Source organism: Coenobita brevimanus, chromosome 13 (assembly GCF_032717465.1).
Source record: "Coenobita brevimanus isolate Jiangsu-jjx chromosome 13, ASM3271746v2, whole genome shotgun sequence".
NCBI classification, from domain to species: Eukaryota; Metazoa; Arthropoda; class Malacostraca; order Decapoda; family Coenobitidae; genus Coenobita; species Coenobita brevimanus.
The window spans coordinates 40,632,238-40,650,371 of record NC_136966.1 but is presented as its reverse complement, the minus strand read 5'-3'; the positions used below and the strand labels follow the sequence as shown (position 1 = coordinate 40,650,371).

The 18,134-nt window shown below is 41.0% G+C and overlaps 2 protein-coding genes across 8 annotated transcripts in view; one reads left to right on the top strand and one right to left on the bottom strand.

The window, feature by feature from the left end:
- Positions 1-8,577, bottom strand: part of LOC145416121 (peptidyl-tRNA hydrolase 2, mitochondrial-like) — a 76,180-nt gene extending 67,603 nt beyond the window's left edge. For all 5 annotated transcript variants that reach the window (XM_080285214.1, XM_080285219.1, XM_080285220.1 and 2 more), the window contains exon 1: positions 8,322-8,577. In XM_080285214.1, the coding sequence (XP_080141340.1) occupies positions 8,322-8,394 (73 nt within the window). In that variant the 5' untranslated portion in view covers positions 8,395-8,577. The remainder of the gene's footprint in view (positions 1-8,321) is intronic.
- Positions 8,578-8,866: 289 nt separating this feature from the next.
- Surf1 (surfeit locus protein 1) overlaps positions 8,867-18,134 on the top strand; it is a 239,157-nt gene continuing 229,889 nt past the window's right edge. For all 3 annotated transcript variants that reach the window (XM_080283788.1, XM_080283780.1, XM_080283774.1), the window contains exon 1: positions 8,867-9,047. In XM_080283788.1, coding sequence (XP_080139914.1) covers positions 9,045-9,047 — 3 coding nt within the window. In that variant the 5' untranslated portion in view covers positions 8,867-9,044. The remainder of the gene's footprint in view (positions 9,048-18,134) is intronic.

Genomic DNA, 18,134 nt, shown 5'->3' with positions numbered 1-18,134 from the left:
TCTGGGAGGAGCATGTGGAGTTACATGGAGAGACAGGCTGACAAATGAGGATATAAAGGAGCATTGTGGAGTGGATGTGGATGTGATAGAAAGCATTAGGAGAAGTACAATGAGGTGGATTGGCCATGTGGAGAGGGCGGAGAGCGAGAGACAACGTGGAGAATATCTGATTGAGATTGAAGGGGGAAGGAAAGGGAAGGGGAGACTGAGGATGAGATGGAAGGAGGAGAGGGAAGGGGAGACTGAAGATGAGATGAAAGAGAGGGGGAGAAGGAAGAGGAGACCGAGGATGAGATGGAGGGATGGAGTGGAGTGGTATATGAGAGAGGGGTGTGTAAGCTGAGGGGAGGGCAGCAAAATGGAAGGGGACAGGGCAATATGGAGGCAATTTGTTTGTAGCCACACCTTACGGGATTAAGGCATCTGACTATAGATAAATAGATAGAGAAAAAGCAGTGGAAACCTAACAGGAAAGGAGTTAATTCCTAACTGGGGGACTTTGTTCCCCCTCCCATGTCTATCATCAACCTCACAGAACGTAAACTAAAATGAATGTCTATCCACCTATTGCCAGACAGCATCATTCCACAAGGGTGGCCATTTGTCTTTGAGTTAGTTGTTTTACAGGGATGAGCACTAACCTTCTGCCAACCCACATGCTGGTATATAGGGTCCATGTATGGGTTGGTTATGTGGTTACCACCCAGCGGTGGAAATGGTTTCATGGCTTACAGAAAACCATTAGGCTTGTCATTCAATGTAAAGCCACCTCAAAAGGAAAGAAAAATAATAAAAAGTGACACAAAAAATGGGAAAAATGGGGAGAGAGGAGGGCAAACACAGATAATGAATGATAAAGGTTATGGAAGAAGCAGGCAGCACTACATCAAGTGAGTGGATGATGGTCACTACCACCTACCATATGTGCATTAGGTAAAACACCTCAAAACAGTCTTGTACATTCAGAGTGTTTGGTAATCATCACATGACCATGGTATGGAGAAGGTAGGTGCAATCATAATGCAAATCTTTATATACATCATACAGGAGACATCCATTAAAACATGATACAGGTTATCAAAATAATGATCAGCAGTTAAATCAAAGCACTTCATATTCAGTAAAATCTAAGACAAACACAGTATGATGTACTATTTGTCACAAGGATATCAGTGTACAGGGGGTCCAATGCCTATCAGAAACATTCAACCAACTGCTGTTGTTTACCAATGTCTCACTGTGTATGAACAATGTCTGTTTATATAAACATATCATTTGCTATACGTTTGCAAGAGGATATTGCCAGTTGACAATATGTGACACCTCCCGACATTAGGGGTACCAACATGTGGTGGGTCTGGCATTCATATTTCAGTGACCTTTGTTTTGCGGTTCCAAATGTTTCACGCATATTGTGCACCGATACTTTCGAGACCCACATAACTGGCATACCCTGGTTTAACGAAGCAATTGGTTAAGCAAAAACCCATCGCTAGGCGGGGTATCGTATCTCAGGGTAGATTTTTTCATGTAAAGTATAGGGATGTGTTTTTAAGCCTAAGGTTTCCTCCCCAATAAAGTCCTAAACCCACCCAAATGAGTCCAAAAACAATTTTCTAGCTCACCTAAACCCCCAAATAGCTTTAAAACATGCTAAACTAAGCCTAAAAGAGTTTATGACTCACCTAATTCCAAAAATAATATCTGAAAATCAGAAAGAATAAGTCTAGGAAAAAATCAAACTAAGTAAACCGTACCTCAAAATGACAATGTTCGCCCCATCTATGACTAAAACATATTAATTCAAGTCTACAAACTATAAACAGTTTATAAATCAACCAAAACACAAAATTTAAGTCTAAAATATTATCAAAATTGGAAAAAAAAAATAAAACTCATCGTTACACCGGGGTTCGGACACTGTTAGGAGAGGTGGGGTGGTATTTCTACCCCCATCACTAATGGAACCCTCTATTTATTCCCTCTATTTATTAACATTTTAAAGAAAAAACATTAAAAAAAGCTTGTTATGCTTTACTATAAAAAATAACAAAGGATGCTGCCAACACTTCATTGCAGTGGGAAATATGGAAATACCCTGTGACTGATCCCATATTTTAAGAGTACGTAACATAATGTATAAATTTCTTCTTACACCGTACCAGTTCCTTAAATCCAATCTACTAATATATCGTACTTGTACTTATATCTGTTCATCTGTAGGAACCAAGGCACCTCTTTTTCAGTACTGGCCTAAAAAAAACAGTTGTTGCATCAAAGTGAAAACAAGAAATGCAGTCCTTTGTTAGGAACTTAATGTTATCAACTTTAGGGTAAAGTTGCAGGCCCTTGGCCTTGGTTCCTTCTTCCATGCATTAAAAAAATAATAATAATAAAAACTGCTATTGGTGATGTGTAAAATTATTCTGAACCAAACACCTGATGCAGTGTAAATAATGGCATAACTACCAGTAAACATACACTTTACTTTAAGCAGAAGGAGCATCATTCCTGATCAATTCTTCCAGAGAGTCTTTTATATTTTATGGTTATTTTTGACGTGGTAAAGGAATGTTCCACATTAAATTTCTTTCTCCATCACCGTTAGCCATATTTCATCCACTACAGTAATTGTTTTTTGAGGGTAACAGCAGACACTTCCAACATGCATCCCACTTGCCATTCAGTACCTCTTCCTAACCTTACATTTTAACCAAACCTAACCTGGCAATTTATCCTGATCTAACCTATCTCTAATAACAACTTTACTTCATTATCCTTCCCTCCTCTTTTCTAATCTACTGGCCCTGTAGCTGTTTCTTCTACTGATAAAACAGAACTCTTCACTCAGACTTTCTCCTCCAGTTCCACCTTAGATGATTCCGGTGCTGTTCCTCAGTCACTCCCCTCTGACTTCCTCATGACTGACATTAAGATTTCTTCAACTGATGTGTTTTCTTCCATCACTGGGCTCAGTACTAACAAGGCATATGGGTCTGAGGGGGTTCTTCCTGTTGTCCTCAAGAAGTGAGCTTCTGTGTGTATACTCTGCCTATCTAAACTCTCTTGCCTCTGTCAACTTGTACCTTTCCTTCTTGCTGGAAGTCTGCTCTCATTCAGCCTGTCCCAAAGAAGGGTGACCATTCCTAGCCCTGTAATTATCACCCAATTTCTCTGACATCCTGTATTTCACAAAGATTTTGACTCAATTCTTTAAAAATTTTAAAGCACCTTTTCTGTCACAAACAACTTTCCAGTCATTAGTATGGGTTCCGCCATGGACACCACTGGTGATCTTCCCACCTTCCTCTCAGACTCCTAGTCATCCTCCTTTCATGACTTTGGGAAAAGCTTTGCCATTGCATTTGACATCTCTGTCTATCAATCAATTGCCAAACGCCTTAATCCTGTAAGGGGTGGCTACTAACATATTACGTCCATGTCGCCCTGTCCCCTGCCATTTCACTGCCCTGCTCCCAGCTCACACACCCCTCTCTCATATACCTCTCCACTCCATCCCTTCATCTCATCTTCCCTCTTCCGCCCTCCACCGTGTTCACATACACTCTTCTCATCAGTCTCTCATTCTCCATCCTCTCTACGTGGCCAAACTACCACAATCTGTTTCTTCTAATGCTTCCTATCATATCAACATCCACACCACAACACTCTTTCACATCCTCATTTGTCAGTCTGTCTCAACATGTGATTCCACAGGCTCCTCTCAAACAACTCATTTCCACTGCTCTCACTCCTGACTTGTCCCTCCAATAAGGTCCAAGTTTCACTTCCATACCTTAAAGTTGGTATCACAATGTTGTCATGTAATAACTTTTTCACTTCAATGCTCACTTCCCTGTTTCTTATCACTACTTTCAAGGGACAAGTAGCCTTTCTTCCTTGTTGTACTCTTTCAAGCACTTCACCCTCTAATCCTCCATCCTTACCCATCAAACTACCCAAGTGCTTACACGAACTCACATTTTCCATTTCCTCCTCATCCAACCTCAATGTACATGCACTGACTTCACTGCTCTCAAAGACCATAACTTTACTCTTCCCCACATTTACCTTTAGATTCCTTTTCTTACACACTCTCGCAAACTCATCCACCAAGCCTTGCAGCTTCCCTTTGTCTTCACTCATCAATACAGTATCATCTGCAAACAACAGTGCAGGGAATTTCCAAACACTGCTCCCTTTCATTAGGGCCACTCCAACATCCACTGCCCTACCTTGCAACTCTTTTATAACTCAATCTATGGATTGAACAACCATAAAGACATGACACATCCTTGTTTCAATCCAACCTTCAAGTAGAAAAATTCACTCAATTTACTATCCAAACCCACTGCAGCCTTAGCACCCTCATACATGCTCATCACAGCATTCAACAACTTCCCATCTACTCCATATATTCTTAATACTTTCCACAATCCTTGTCTATCCACCTTGTCATATGCTTTCTCTAAATCCATGAAGGCTGCATAGAACTTCTATTCCTTTTCTAGAAACTTTTCCACTAAAGATCTAAGAATGATTATCTGCTCTACACAACCTCTTCCCTTCCTAAAACCTCCCTGTTCTTCTCCAACTAATTCCTCTGTTATTTCCCTAACTCTTGTCAATTAGCATCCTACCTTATACTTTTCCTATTACACTAAGAAAACAAAATGCTCCTATGATTACCACATACTTGTTTTTCCCCTTTTCCTTTGTACAAGGGAATAATTATACTTGACTTCCAATCCTCCAGGACTCTACCTTCCTCCCAGGCCAATCTTTATATCTTCCACATCCATTCTACTATTTTCTCTCCCCCAAGCTTCAGCATTTCACCACACACTCCATCAATTCCTGGGGCTTTCCTCATTTTGACTTTCTTCATTGCTTCCACAACTTCCATCCTACTTATTTCTTCCTCTCTTCTCACATCTCTCTGTCTCCCAGCCATTCCTCAGTCACTTATACTCGCATTACTTTCATTCACTATGTTCAACAATTCCTTAAAGTGTTCTCTCCATCTGCTCACTTTTTCTCCCTTCTCCACTAGTAATCTACCATTTTTATCTTTCACTCCCCAACTAACTTCTTTGACACCCTGTCTAACTCTCTTTACATCTTTCCAGAAAATTTTCTTACATTCCTTCCACTTTACACTCAAATTACTTCCAAATTCCCCATCCACTCTCTTCTTACTCTCTCTTACTAATCTTTTCACCTCTCTATTCCTCTCTACATGTAACTCTCTCTTCGATCTCTCAACTTCTTCCACGCCCCTGTTTCTCATCCACTCAATATATGCTTTCTTCTTTTGTGCCACAGCCTCTCTCACCTCTTCATTCCACCATGCTGTTCCTTGCATCCCCTTTCGTTTTCTCTTCAACCCACACACCACCTCACATGCTGCACAGCTTTCTTCTGTGAATATCTTGCACAAACCTTCTGCATCCCCCATCTGCTCCAATCTATATTCACCCAATCACTCCTCCACTTCTCTCTTATATTCTGCCTTTTTCTCATCCTCTTATAACCTTTCCACCCTCCTTGCATATACTACTTCCCCCTGTCCTTCCCTTCTCTCTCCATTTCACTTGGACCCTGATTCTCACCACCAACAAATGGTGGTCAGAAAGTCCACTCCCCCAACTTCTATATGCTCTTGCATACGCATCATTTTCATTCATACACACATAATCAGTCATTGCCTTCAGTTCACCATCCACCCTTTTCATCACTCGCCATGTATGCCTATGGATCATTTTGTGCCTGAAAAGGGTATTGACATATCAAAGGCTTTAAATCAAGTCTGGCATAAATCTTTAATTTCCATACTGCCCTCTTATGGTTTCATCCTTCTTTCAGTGCCTTTATCTCTAGCTCCCTTTCTTGTCGTTCTATAGCTGCTGTTGTAGACAGCCACCATTCTTCTCCTAAAGCCATCAACAGTGGTGTTCCTCAGGGCTCTGTTCCATCACAAACTCCCTTCTATCTATTCATCAATGACCTTCCGAGCTGTACAGCTAACCCTGTCCACTAATATGCAGATGACTCCATCCTTCACATTTTCATCTCAGCAGTTACTTCAACAAGCAAGGGTATGAGGCTACAGCATACCTATTACCTGACTTGACCCATATCTCTGATCTCAGAAAAAGTAGTCTTGTTGATTTTAATGCATGGAGAACTTAGTTCTTGCATCTTTCAACCAGTCAAAATCTTCCTTTAAGTTTTAACAATGTCCAACTCAATCCTGCATCATCTTTGACCACATGTAAGGTTTTGTTCTCTCGGCAATTATCTTGGAGAGATCAAGTTACCTCTCTTGTAAAATCCACCTCCATGAGATTAGGTGTGCTAAGCAGACTCCATGCCTTCTTTACCTCTGCACGGTTATTGACTTTATACAGGGGTCTTATTCGCCCCTCTGTAGAGTACAATTCTCGTGTGTGGGAGGCTCTCCACATACAAGTCTTCTCAACAACGTGGAGTCAAAGGCTTTTCATCTCATTAACTCTCCTCCTCTTACAGGCTCCCTTCAACCTCTGTTTTTTACTGTACTGTTTCATCTTGATCTCTTTTCTGTCAGTACTTTAATGGTCACTGCTCCTCTGAACTGTCTGCTTGTATCCCTCCACCATTACGGAGAGCACGTAGCAATCATCTAGCAGCAAATTCTCATCCCTTTTCTGTCCATCTCTCTAATGCAAGAGTTAACCATTACTCCCAGTCCTGCATGTATGTAGAAGGTCAACTCTGGAACTGTCTTCTTCTGTCTGTATTTCCTACTACCTATGATCCCTAGTCTTTCAAATGCAGTGTGATCAGGCAACCCAAAATGAACGCATCTTGAATTTGACTCTATTGTTTTTACTTTTTCTTGGAGAGAACAATCTTGCAGGCTTCTAGTGTTTGGTTCCTTCTTCCTTAAGTAAAAAAAAAAAATAATAATAATAAGTTCTATCAAGTTCATCATCGCATACATCAGTGCAACATGAGGAACATGATTATAACAACAAGAGGTAAAAAATTCGGTAAAATTATAGTTTTAGACAGCCACAGAATTAAGAGATTTTTATCCAGTTTTTCAGTATTTTAAACAATTCTTACAACAGTTTTCTATTGTGGCATTTTTGTCACAAATTATTTTCAGTTTACTTGTGAAGATAACCTAACCTTCAAAAGGAAAATAATAAATAATTTGCAATGAAAATGCTGCTGAAGAAAAGTGTCTTAGAACTGCCTAAAATGCTGAAAAACAAATAAAAATCTCGTAATTCTGTGGCTGACAAATTACAGTAATACCAACATTCAACAGAAAACAACTATTTACCATGAAAATGGTTAGAAAACGGTATAACTTTAGAAGTAACCAACGTTACCAATTTTCATTATATTACGTCCCTGAACTATTCTAAGACTTACCTTTTAAGCCTAGTTTGAGTTGGGGGAGCAAATTTTGTAGGGGTAGTCATATAGTAACTTAGGTTAGGCTATCGCTCAGTAGCGGATGAATGTCACGCCATATTGGCTGGTGCAGGTGTGTGCACTCGGTCTTATGTCAGGCCCTAGGTTAGGCCTAGGTTAAGTTAGGTTAGGTTAGGTTGTTAGTTTGGGTTCGTTTAATTTTGATCTTGATTTTGGGGGATAAACCCTCTTTTGGAAATCTTACTCAAAATTCCAAAAGGGGGATTTTCCCCTAAAAATGAAGGTCAAAACTAATTAAAACACAGTATTTTGCATTGGAAAACATAAAAATAATAATAAAAGAAAATGCTGGTTACTTCTAAAAATTTACCTAGAAAACTACAAACAACATACTGGAGTAATAGCTGCTGAATTGGTAGGGCCCTTCTGCTGCATAAAGGAAATACTGTAGTTGGGATTACAGCAGCCATAAGTATACAACATATACTCAGACTATGAGTAGGCCCATGTCACTTACAGAGCTTTTATACATAAAATACATGCTAAAGTTGTTAGCTTAAGTTAGGTTAGGTTTATACTGCTACAATTCAGCTGCTGGAATTTAGTGTTTATGTTTGATGGTTCAGTTAGGTTACTACTGCTAGAATTCAGCTTAATCTGCTAGAACTTATCAGTTATGTTTGGAGGTTGTTAGGTTAGGTTTGGTTAGATTATGGCTGCCAGCCGTAATCGTAATGAGTAGATTACAGCTGCTGTAATCCTAACCAGTGAGTAGATTACAGATGCCGTACCGGTAATCCTAACCACGACCTAAAGTAAAACGAACATTCACCCAACTACCTTAGAATACACTCACTCCAAATCCCTATGTAAGTATTTAGCTGTAAACGAACCTATGCAGAGCCCCAGGCCCATGCCCACCATCACGCCGGGCTGGGAGAGTAGATCGGTGATTATTGGGATCATTCTGAGACTTAATCACCTTTTATACAGACATTTTGATTAGGTTTAATACATTCCGTGTAAAATGACCTAATACTTTGTATACAACGTATAATTGGCTTTCACTGTGAGTACAAGCACGAAATAAGGCGAACGCAATAATCCTGTGTGTTGTTATTGTTATGGTTCTTGAGAAAGGCGGCTGGCGAAGGTTTTGACAAATTACGGGTACCCTTTCTTTTAAGAATTTAAGCATTATGAAGTTGAACGAAAAATATTACAAGTATAAATGACAGCGCATATGCCTAATTGTATACCGGATTTCATTATGTGGAATTAAGAATGTGGGTGAATTTACTCAATCAAGGATAAACTATTTCAATTTCTACTAATCTAATGGAATGTGACTAAGAACGAAACGTATCATTATTTATAAAATAAGTTTGTCGAACAATATAATCTTGAATTTTCTGACTACAAAGCAATCACCATATAAATGCTCATAGTTAAAATGTACCATACAGAAAATAAACGTTTTTACATAACAGAATCAGTTACCGAAGAGCGAGATATAAAACAACTCTGCCATAATTTACCTGGGATTCTTGCACTGGGTTCTTGTCTGCTTTCAACGCTGTGGAAGATTTTACAGTGACTTTCACTGTTAAACGTTAATGGTATAGTACATGATCTGGTAAACATACGGTTTAGTCTGAGCAACAGAAATACTTTACCGATCACTTCCTCCTTTTTCCTGGTTGTTGATTTCTATAAGGTGATAGGTGTACTAGGTGGTATACCATCCACTCACTTCATGTAGTGCTGCATGCTTCTTCCTTCACCTTTATCACACTTTTTCCTTATCTGCTCTCCTGTCTTCCAATTTCTCCCATCTTCCCTGTCACTTTAGTACTTTTCTTTCCTGTTCAGGTAGCATTACATTGAGTGACAACCCTAATGGTTTCCTGTAAGCCAAGAAACCATTTACAGTGCTGGGTGGTAACCATAAAACCAACCAACCCATATATGCTCCATGCATGTCAGCAAGTGGGTTGGCTAAGGGTTAGTGCCTCTCTCCGTAAAACAACCAACTCAAAGTCAAATGGCCACCCCTTATGAGGTTATGGTGCCTGGCTGTAGATAAATAATTTTCTGTATTTTTAAAAATGGTTTTTGTGGTGGTAAGTGATTGTGATAAAGGTACCTTATGCTTTATTTGAAGTTGTAGAAGCACCTTACCAAGTCAGTTCTTGTTCCTGATAGTCTGTTATATTTTTCTGATTATTTCTGAGGTGGAAAATAAATGTTTCATGCAAAATCTGTTTCCCTGTTGTTTTTATCCATGTTCCGCCATGTCAACTCGTTTGACTCATCAGTTGTAATGGCAGACAGGGTGGAAGGGACTGTCCTAACCTAAGTGTTTAACCCCTTACCCACGGGCTGTCACTACCGTGACGCTTGTTACATGAGTACCGGTACCATACCACGGGGCGTCAATTCTGTGATCCAGGGATTTTTTTAATCACCCGGGCTTTCAAGTGCGGTCATCTATATACCAGTACTGCCAGTGTGTAGCTATAGGCAGCGCTGCTAATACCACTAGTACTCGCATCCAGTGTTACCAATTTAGTCATTTTTCTGTGTTTGCCTCACCTCCCTACCTCCTCTCCCTTACCGCCTCTCCTGCCTAGCTACAGCCTGGCCGAGCAATGCAACTCCCAGCCGTTTTTTTCCATTGGCTATTTCCATTGAAATGTGGCCTATGCCCTGTTCTCATACTAAAAAATGTATAAAATATATTAAAAAAGTACCGTAAGTCAGAGTGCTGCTATCCCCATGGGAGGGGCACGGCGCGGTCCAGCCATCCCTGCGGGTAAGGGGTTAACTAAATCTAACTTAACCTAGCTTAATGCATTTTCGTTTTTGAAGCCTCCAACATGCTTCCATGCGTCAGCCTGGGTCACCTAATGGCGGCTTTCCTTGCTGCTTGATCTTTGGCAGCTTACCAATTTAGTCCCTTAACCGTAAGATCACACTCAGTGACCTCGTCCCAGGTCTTTTTCGGTCTGCCTCTCTCAACCCTACCCTCAACATTAACACTTCTCACTTTCTACACCCAATTATCATCCCCCATTCTCTCCACATTCCCACACCATCTCAATATACCTCTCCCCATCACAACACCAATACACTCCAGGCCTATCATACCTCTCGACTCTTTTATCGTAATCCTAGCCCCCCCAGGCCATGCACTCAAGGGCACACTGCACATTTCTGTCTGTTTGAGTCTGCAAATATCCTCTTCCTTTACTGCCCAGGTCTCACTACCATACAGCAGTACACTACTATTTCAGTATTTCAGTAACACAGAGAGTAGGCCAGCATACTCTTCAGTACAAGTTTCTCTTACTGTCAGCATCAAACTACATACTGGTATGCATTACACACTACACTTCCGATTCAAAATTACCTCAAAATGGTGTCCTTTAACCAAGCCTCAGTGTCCCAGGGGAGGGGGGGGGAGAACATAAATGCCCCCTAAATTGATTCATTTGAATCCTCTACTCTCTGGTTTCGACTTTCCTGTCATTCTTTGACCAAATATATCTGGGCTATTTACTTATCCCCTAATTCTACTGACTACGAAGAATTCTTTGACTCTCTTACATCTATGATGGAACACATCCTATCTATTTCTCCATTCTCTGAAGTTTCCATTCTAGAAGATTTCAATGTTCACCATCACCTTTGGCTCTCCTCTCCTTTCACTTATCCACCTGGTGAAGAAACCTACATCTTTTCTATCATTAATGACCTAGAGCAGATTTTACAGCACCCTACCTGCACCTATGACTTCCTTGGAGAGAGTTCCAACATACTTGACCTCTTCCTTACAACTAATCCTTCTGCTTATGCTTTAACCCATTCACTGCGTCAGTGTTTGTTTACATGTACTCCTGTGTGCAGCAGTTTTCAAATATTTAGAAAAAATGTTGGAAAAAATAATAATATTGTCAAAAGATAGAGAAAAAATCCCGAGTTCAATGGTATATAACACAATGTAGCAAACAAACAAATTACCTCTGATACAGGTCCATGAAAGAATAAATATTCCCTGTGTGGTGGTGCCAGGCGAACGATGTGTTATGGTTGCACTGTGTTGTCAGTGTTAATCATGCGATCAGATAAGGTGTACATCAACATCTAAACCATCATTGTCATCATCTAACAACGTATCACTATCATTACTACACTCACCCAGAGATTTCATCCAATATTTGCTTGGGCTACTGCTAGCAGAGGCATGGAGAAGATTTCGTACCCTTACCTTCGGCATTTTGTAGGTAACTGAGCTGAGCTCTGCACCTCGTAAAAATTCATAACCTATGTATGACAATATTCTATAGGGTGCCATGAGTTGCTAGCTGATTTATTTCGTGCCCTTTCCGACGGCGGAATTTTTGAAAGCAGGAAATCATATACAGTATGATACAGCGCAGTTAGAGCCATTTGGACTCAGATATCATACCATATATGATACAGTCGCAGTCAATGAATTAAATCATTCCTCTCCGTTGGGCTCCTCCGATCACAACCATTTTACCTCAACCTGACCTCTTGCTTCATTACGGCCTGTGGTCCCTCCAAAGAAACGTCGCTTGTGGCACTTGGAGCGGCTGATTGGAAGGCCCTCAATCAGTACTACTTTGATTTTCCCTGTAATAATTTTTGCTTCCATGGCTGCGAACCATCTGAGTGTGCCATTTGCATTACAGAGGTTATTCTTTCAGGCATGAAGCATACACTCTTTTCTTATATTCTTTGACTATCTATCTATCTATCTATCTATAGCCCAACGCCCTAATCCCGCAAAGGGTGGCCGCAGACAAAACGCCTCCAAGTCGCTCTGTCACCCACCATTTGACTACCCTCCCCCCAACTCACCCCCCCTCCCTCTCCCTCCCTCCACCTCACCTACATACACCCTCTTAGTCAGTCTTTCATTCTCCATTCTCTTCACATTTCCAAACCACCTCAGTGTATTTCTCCTAATCTTCTCAACCACATCCATGTCCACCCCACAACGTTCCATCACTTCTTCATTCGTCAACCTGTCCCTCCACGTCACTCCACATACTCCTTTCAAGTAACTCATTTCCACTGCTCTCACTCTTGACTTGTTCCCCTCTTGCAAGGTCCATGCCTCGCTTCCATATGTCAGGGTAGGGATCACAATACTACTTCTTAACTTCCATACTCACCTCCCTATTTCTCATCACTGCTTTCAGTGTACCAACAACCTTCCTTCCCTGCTGTACCCTTTCATGCACTTCATCCCCCAAAGTTCCATCCTTACTCATCACACTACCCAAGTACTTGAATGCACTCACATTCTCCAGATTCTTTGACTCATGCCAAAAAAACTTGGTTTAATCATGCTTGGTCGAATGCTGTCCACAACAAGAAGGCCTACAAAAGGTTCCAGAGCCAACCCACCCCTGAATCTCATCTTTTTTAATGTTTCTGCCCGTAATCGTGTTACGTCTGTTTTTCATTCGGCTAGAAATAATTTCATCCGAACTAAATGCTGTTAACTCTCCAGCACGTATTCTTCCTGCTTCTTCTGGAACCTTGCCAAAAACCTTTCTTACAACTTTACCTCATCATCCTTCCCTCCACTTTTCCACTCTGATGGCTCTGTAGCTGTTTCTTCTACTGAAAAAGCAGAACTGTTTGCTTAGACTGTCTCCTCCAGTTCCACCTTAGACAATTCCGGTGCTGTCCCTCCATCTCTTCCTCCCTCTGACTTCCTCATGGCTGACATTAAAAATTCTTTAGCCATCACTTGCCTCAATACCAACAAGGCATATGGGCCTGATGGGTTCCCTCCTATTGTCCTCAAAAAAATGTGCTTCTGTTTATATACCGTACCCTGCCTAAGTAAACTCTTTCATCTTTGTCTGTCAACTTGCACCTTTCCTTCTTGCTGGAAGTTTGCTCTCATTCAGCCTGTCCCAGAGAAGGGTGATGATTCCCAGCCCTCTATCGCCCAGTTGCTTAACATCCTGTATTTCAAAAGTTTTTGAGTCTATTCATAACAAAAAACTTTTAAAGCATCTTTCTTATCACAACCTTCTTTCTGATTGTCAGTATGGGTTCTGCCAGGGACGCTTCACATGATCTTCTCACCTACCTTACCTTTCAGACTCCTGATCATCCTCCTTTTGGGACTTTGGTGAATGTTTTGCCATTACACTTAACATCTCAAAGGCTTTTGAATGAGTCTGGTATAAATCTGTAATTTCCAAACAGTCCTCTTACTGTTTCTATCCTTTTATCTGTTCCTTCATCTTTAGCTTCCTTTCTGGTCATTCTTTAGCTGCTGTTGTAGATGCCTAGAGCTATCAGTAGTGGTCTTCCTCAAGACTTTGTCCTATCACCAACTCTTTCTTTTATTCGTCAGTGACCTTCTAAGCTGTGCATGTAACTCTATCCACTCATATGCTGATGACTCTATCCTTCAGGTTTCCATTTGCTTCCCGCAGTGTCCGTCTAAGGAGTTGCTTCAACAGACAAGGGATGAGGCTATGGCACACCTAATGTCTGTCATATCTTTGATTAGGGTAAAATAATGTTGTTTTTAATGCATCAGAAACTCAGTTCTTTCATCTATCAACCTGACAAACTCTTCCACAGGAGTACCCTCTAATTTTTAACAAAATCCAGCTCAATTCTGCATCACCTCTAAATATACTTGCGGTTTCATTTTCTCGGGATTTATCTTGGAAAGAACATATTACGGTACAGTAAAACGGACTTCAGTAGACCGGAATTCGCTTTTATTGGACTCGAGGAGCTATCGGACTAAATTCCTATGTATTGGAAAAAGTCCGATAAAGCCAAAAGCAGTCCAGACTGCCTGACCACTTCAGCTATGTTCACCACAATAAGGTAAATAAAAGACATCTTTATCAACATACGGTACAGTATTATTATATATATGGAGGGTGAAAGACTGACGAAGAGAGTGTATGTGAGTGAGGTGGAGGGTGGAAGAGGGAGGGGGAGACCGAGGATGAGATGGAGGGATGGGGTGGAGAGGTATATGAGAGAGGGGGGTGTGAGTTGGGAGCAGGGCAGTGAAATGGCGGGGGACAGGGCGACTTGGAGGCGATTTGTTTGTGGCCACCTCAAACGGGATTGAGGCGTCTGGCAATAGATAGATAGATAGATTATCGTCTGATTAATGTAGTGAAGTTATAACAGTACAGTACCACAATGCTGGTCAAAATAGTTTAGAAACTGTTCATGCAATCCGGACTAATGTCTGATATATCAGAAAAAGTCTGGATTAGCAGGGGGAAGTCCAGATGTCGCTTTTATCGGAATTTCGCATTTTTCGGAATGGTTTGGGCCCCAATTAGTCCGTTATAGTGAGGTCTTACTGTACCTCTCTTGTAAAATCTGCTTCCAAGAGATTATGTATGCTAAGCTGACTTCGTACCATCTTTACCCCTGCACAGTTGTTGACTTTACAGTATACTCAGGCTTTATTCGCCCCTGTGTAGAATACAACTCTCATGTGTGGGGAGGCTCTCCACACACAGCTCCTTTCAGTGAGATGGAGTCAAAGGCTTTTTGTCTCATTAACTCTCCTCCTCTTACTGATTCCCTTCAGCCTCTGTCTCTTCACTGCACTGGTGCATCTTTATCTTTTTTCTATCACTGCTTCAATGTTCACTGCTCTTCTGGACCGTCTGCTTGCATCCCTCCACCACTACAGCCTGCAAGTAGCACCCGTCTAGCGACAAACTCTCATCCCTATTCTGTCCAGCTCTCTAATGCAAGAGTTAACCGCTACTCCCAGTCCTTCCTGTAGGCCTATGCATCAGGTCAACTCTGGAACTGTCTCCCTCTGTCTATTTTTCCTACTGCCTGCGATCTCCAGTCTTTCAAACGCAGTGTATCGAGACATCTCGAAGAGAATGGACCTTGAATTTGGCTTTCTGTTGTCTTGTTTTTGTTTTTCCTTGGAGAGTGCACTTTCCTGGCTGTTGACCTTTGGTTCCTTTCTTGCATAAAAAAAATTAAATAAATAAAAAAACACATGCCACATACTAATTTCCCTTAGCATGGAGGGAGAGTCCTGTCAATGTCAGGAGAGGCAACAGCTCCTGAACTTCTTCCAACCATTCCTCACTCTAGCCACAGAAGTAGCTCCTGACTCACCTCCAGCATAAATAAAAAAATCTCTTCCACACACTCAAAGAGACTCACCAGCAAGTTCAATCGTTTCACGCCAGGCAGTATCCACGTGCTCTCCCTGACATGCTGCACACATGAAATCAGCATTATCTTGCAATCTACCTCTAACACCACTACATCTCTTATGCACCCACATATCACAAACACTGCGCAAGATCGAATTACTTCCCATGCCCTTGTGACAGATCACACATGGCCACTCTCCCTCTTCATTGACACTACCACCCCCAGCCCTAGATACCATCACTTTTGTTTTATCTGCATTTACTACTAAACCCTTGTGCCTCGTACCATCTCTCCACGTCCTAAATCTTTCCTCCACCTCCCTTTCATTCTCTGCAACCAACACCAAGTCATCAGCATACAGCAACTCCCATGGGAGTCCATTTTTGAAGTCATGTGAGAGGGCTTCAAGTACTATGATAAACAACAATGGGCTCAAGACTGACCCCTGATGCACACCAACATTCATAGAAAACCCATCACTCAAATGTCCATTCACTCTTACCTGGATGTGAGCAACCACATACAGTACATGGCCTTAATGGTACAGCTTAACTGTACCAAATAAAGTAATCTAACCTAACCTAATCTAACTAAACCTAACCTAACTTAACCTAGCATCCAGTTGGGAAGTTGGGAAACATAAACCACTTTTGAGTATGTTGAGGAAGACAAACAATCGGTGGTATGGCTTAAGGAACATGATGATAAAAAATGGGAAATTTTTCAGCAGGAAAGTAATTTGCTGCCCTGAAAATAGTCATAAAAATACAGAAAGCATATTGAAGGAATATGAATGGAATTGGTAAGCTCCCTCTTCTGTTTCAAGTAAAGTATATGTTTACCATAATTGTTTACTACTGATTTTCATTTCCTGTTGTGTATACCTTTGTCCATTCTGATTCACATGGGTTTGTTTCTCAGGCATAATGGCAGACTCTTAAAACTAATCAGCCCAATTTAACAGAGCTGTACTTATCTAGCCTGATAATATTTACTAAACCATAATACCAGATTTGTAAGAAATAAGAATGTGAATCAGTTTGCTTCACAGTTTTAAGTACAAAACTTCCTTCTGTGACGTTTCTTCTACAAATTAAAAGTAAGCAAAGTATTGTGGGATCTAATATGTGCAGTGCAGGGAGTTTGCTTATATTTTGTCCATTAAAAACGATGTCTTCGTTTTTTCGTGGTTCAGTATGGTCATGGGTGGTATATTTTTGTTTTCACCTGTGCATTGTGGTTCTGAATCAGCCAATAAGAGGACTGGAAGTCGGTTTGTTGCTTGTTTTCAAATTTTGAATTGGAGTTAAGGTGAACTTTGCCAACACGTTAGGATAAAATTGAAACTGGTCTCAGGTAGGCCCAAATGAAATGGATCTAGATTAGGTTAAGTGGTATTTTGGTTAGGTTAATTCTTAAAATGGCTTGAAATTTATTAATTTTCACTTTTATATATATATAAAAAAAAAAAGTAGGTTGGTGTTAATGTTTCCAAAAGCAAAACATCACATTAACCCCTGCCACACTGATTCTTTGTAAGGTAGTTTACATCCCCTGAGTCATTGTTTCATTTCCATTGTATATTCTGCCTCATATGAGTTTTGCAGTGTGGCCAGTACAGACCTTCATCATGCCTCATATTAGGTCTGCAGCACTCCAAGGGCTAAAGATCCCATGATATCTGACATATTTTTTATTTGCAGAAGAATCATCTCAAAAGAAAGTTGATTTTGAACTCTGCAACAAGTTGATTAGTTTTGTTCTTTTCATTTAGAAAGGATCCAACATGCATGCATCAGCCTTAGCCACTTAATGGCAGCTCCTTATGCTGTCCGATCTCTGGCAGCCTTCCTATTCTCTCCTTTATCCCTGAGGTCACACTGCATGACCTTCTCCCAGGTCTTTTTAGATCTGCCCCTTGCAACCCCACCCCCGGAGTTCACACTTCTCACTTTCGGCACCTAATTGTCACATTCCATCCTCTTGACATGCCGAGACCATTTCAATCTACCTCTCCTCATCACAACACTAATACATTCCAGTCCCATCCTTCCTCTCAACTCTTCCATTATAAACCTATTCCCCCCAGGCCTTGCATTCAAGGATGCATAACATATCCACCTGATCATTATCTTTTCTATACATCTGAGTCTATGAATATCCTCTTCCTTTACTGTCCAGGTCTCACTACCATCACTTCTAACACATGCAGCATACAAAGATCTCTTAGCAATGAGGGAGAGCCTTCTCAGTGTCAGGAGAGGCAACAGCTCCCTAAACTTCTTCCAGCCACTCCTCACTCTAGCCACAGGGCTAGCTCCAGCCCCTCCTTCAACACATAACATGTCTCCCAAGTAACAAAAGTCTTCCACTTTCTCAAGACTCACCAGAAAGATCAGTCCTTTCTTGCCTGACAGTATCCACATACTCTGCCCGGCACACCACGCACATGATCTTGCAGTCTACCTCTAATACCACTACATCTCTTCTGC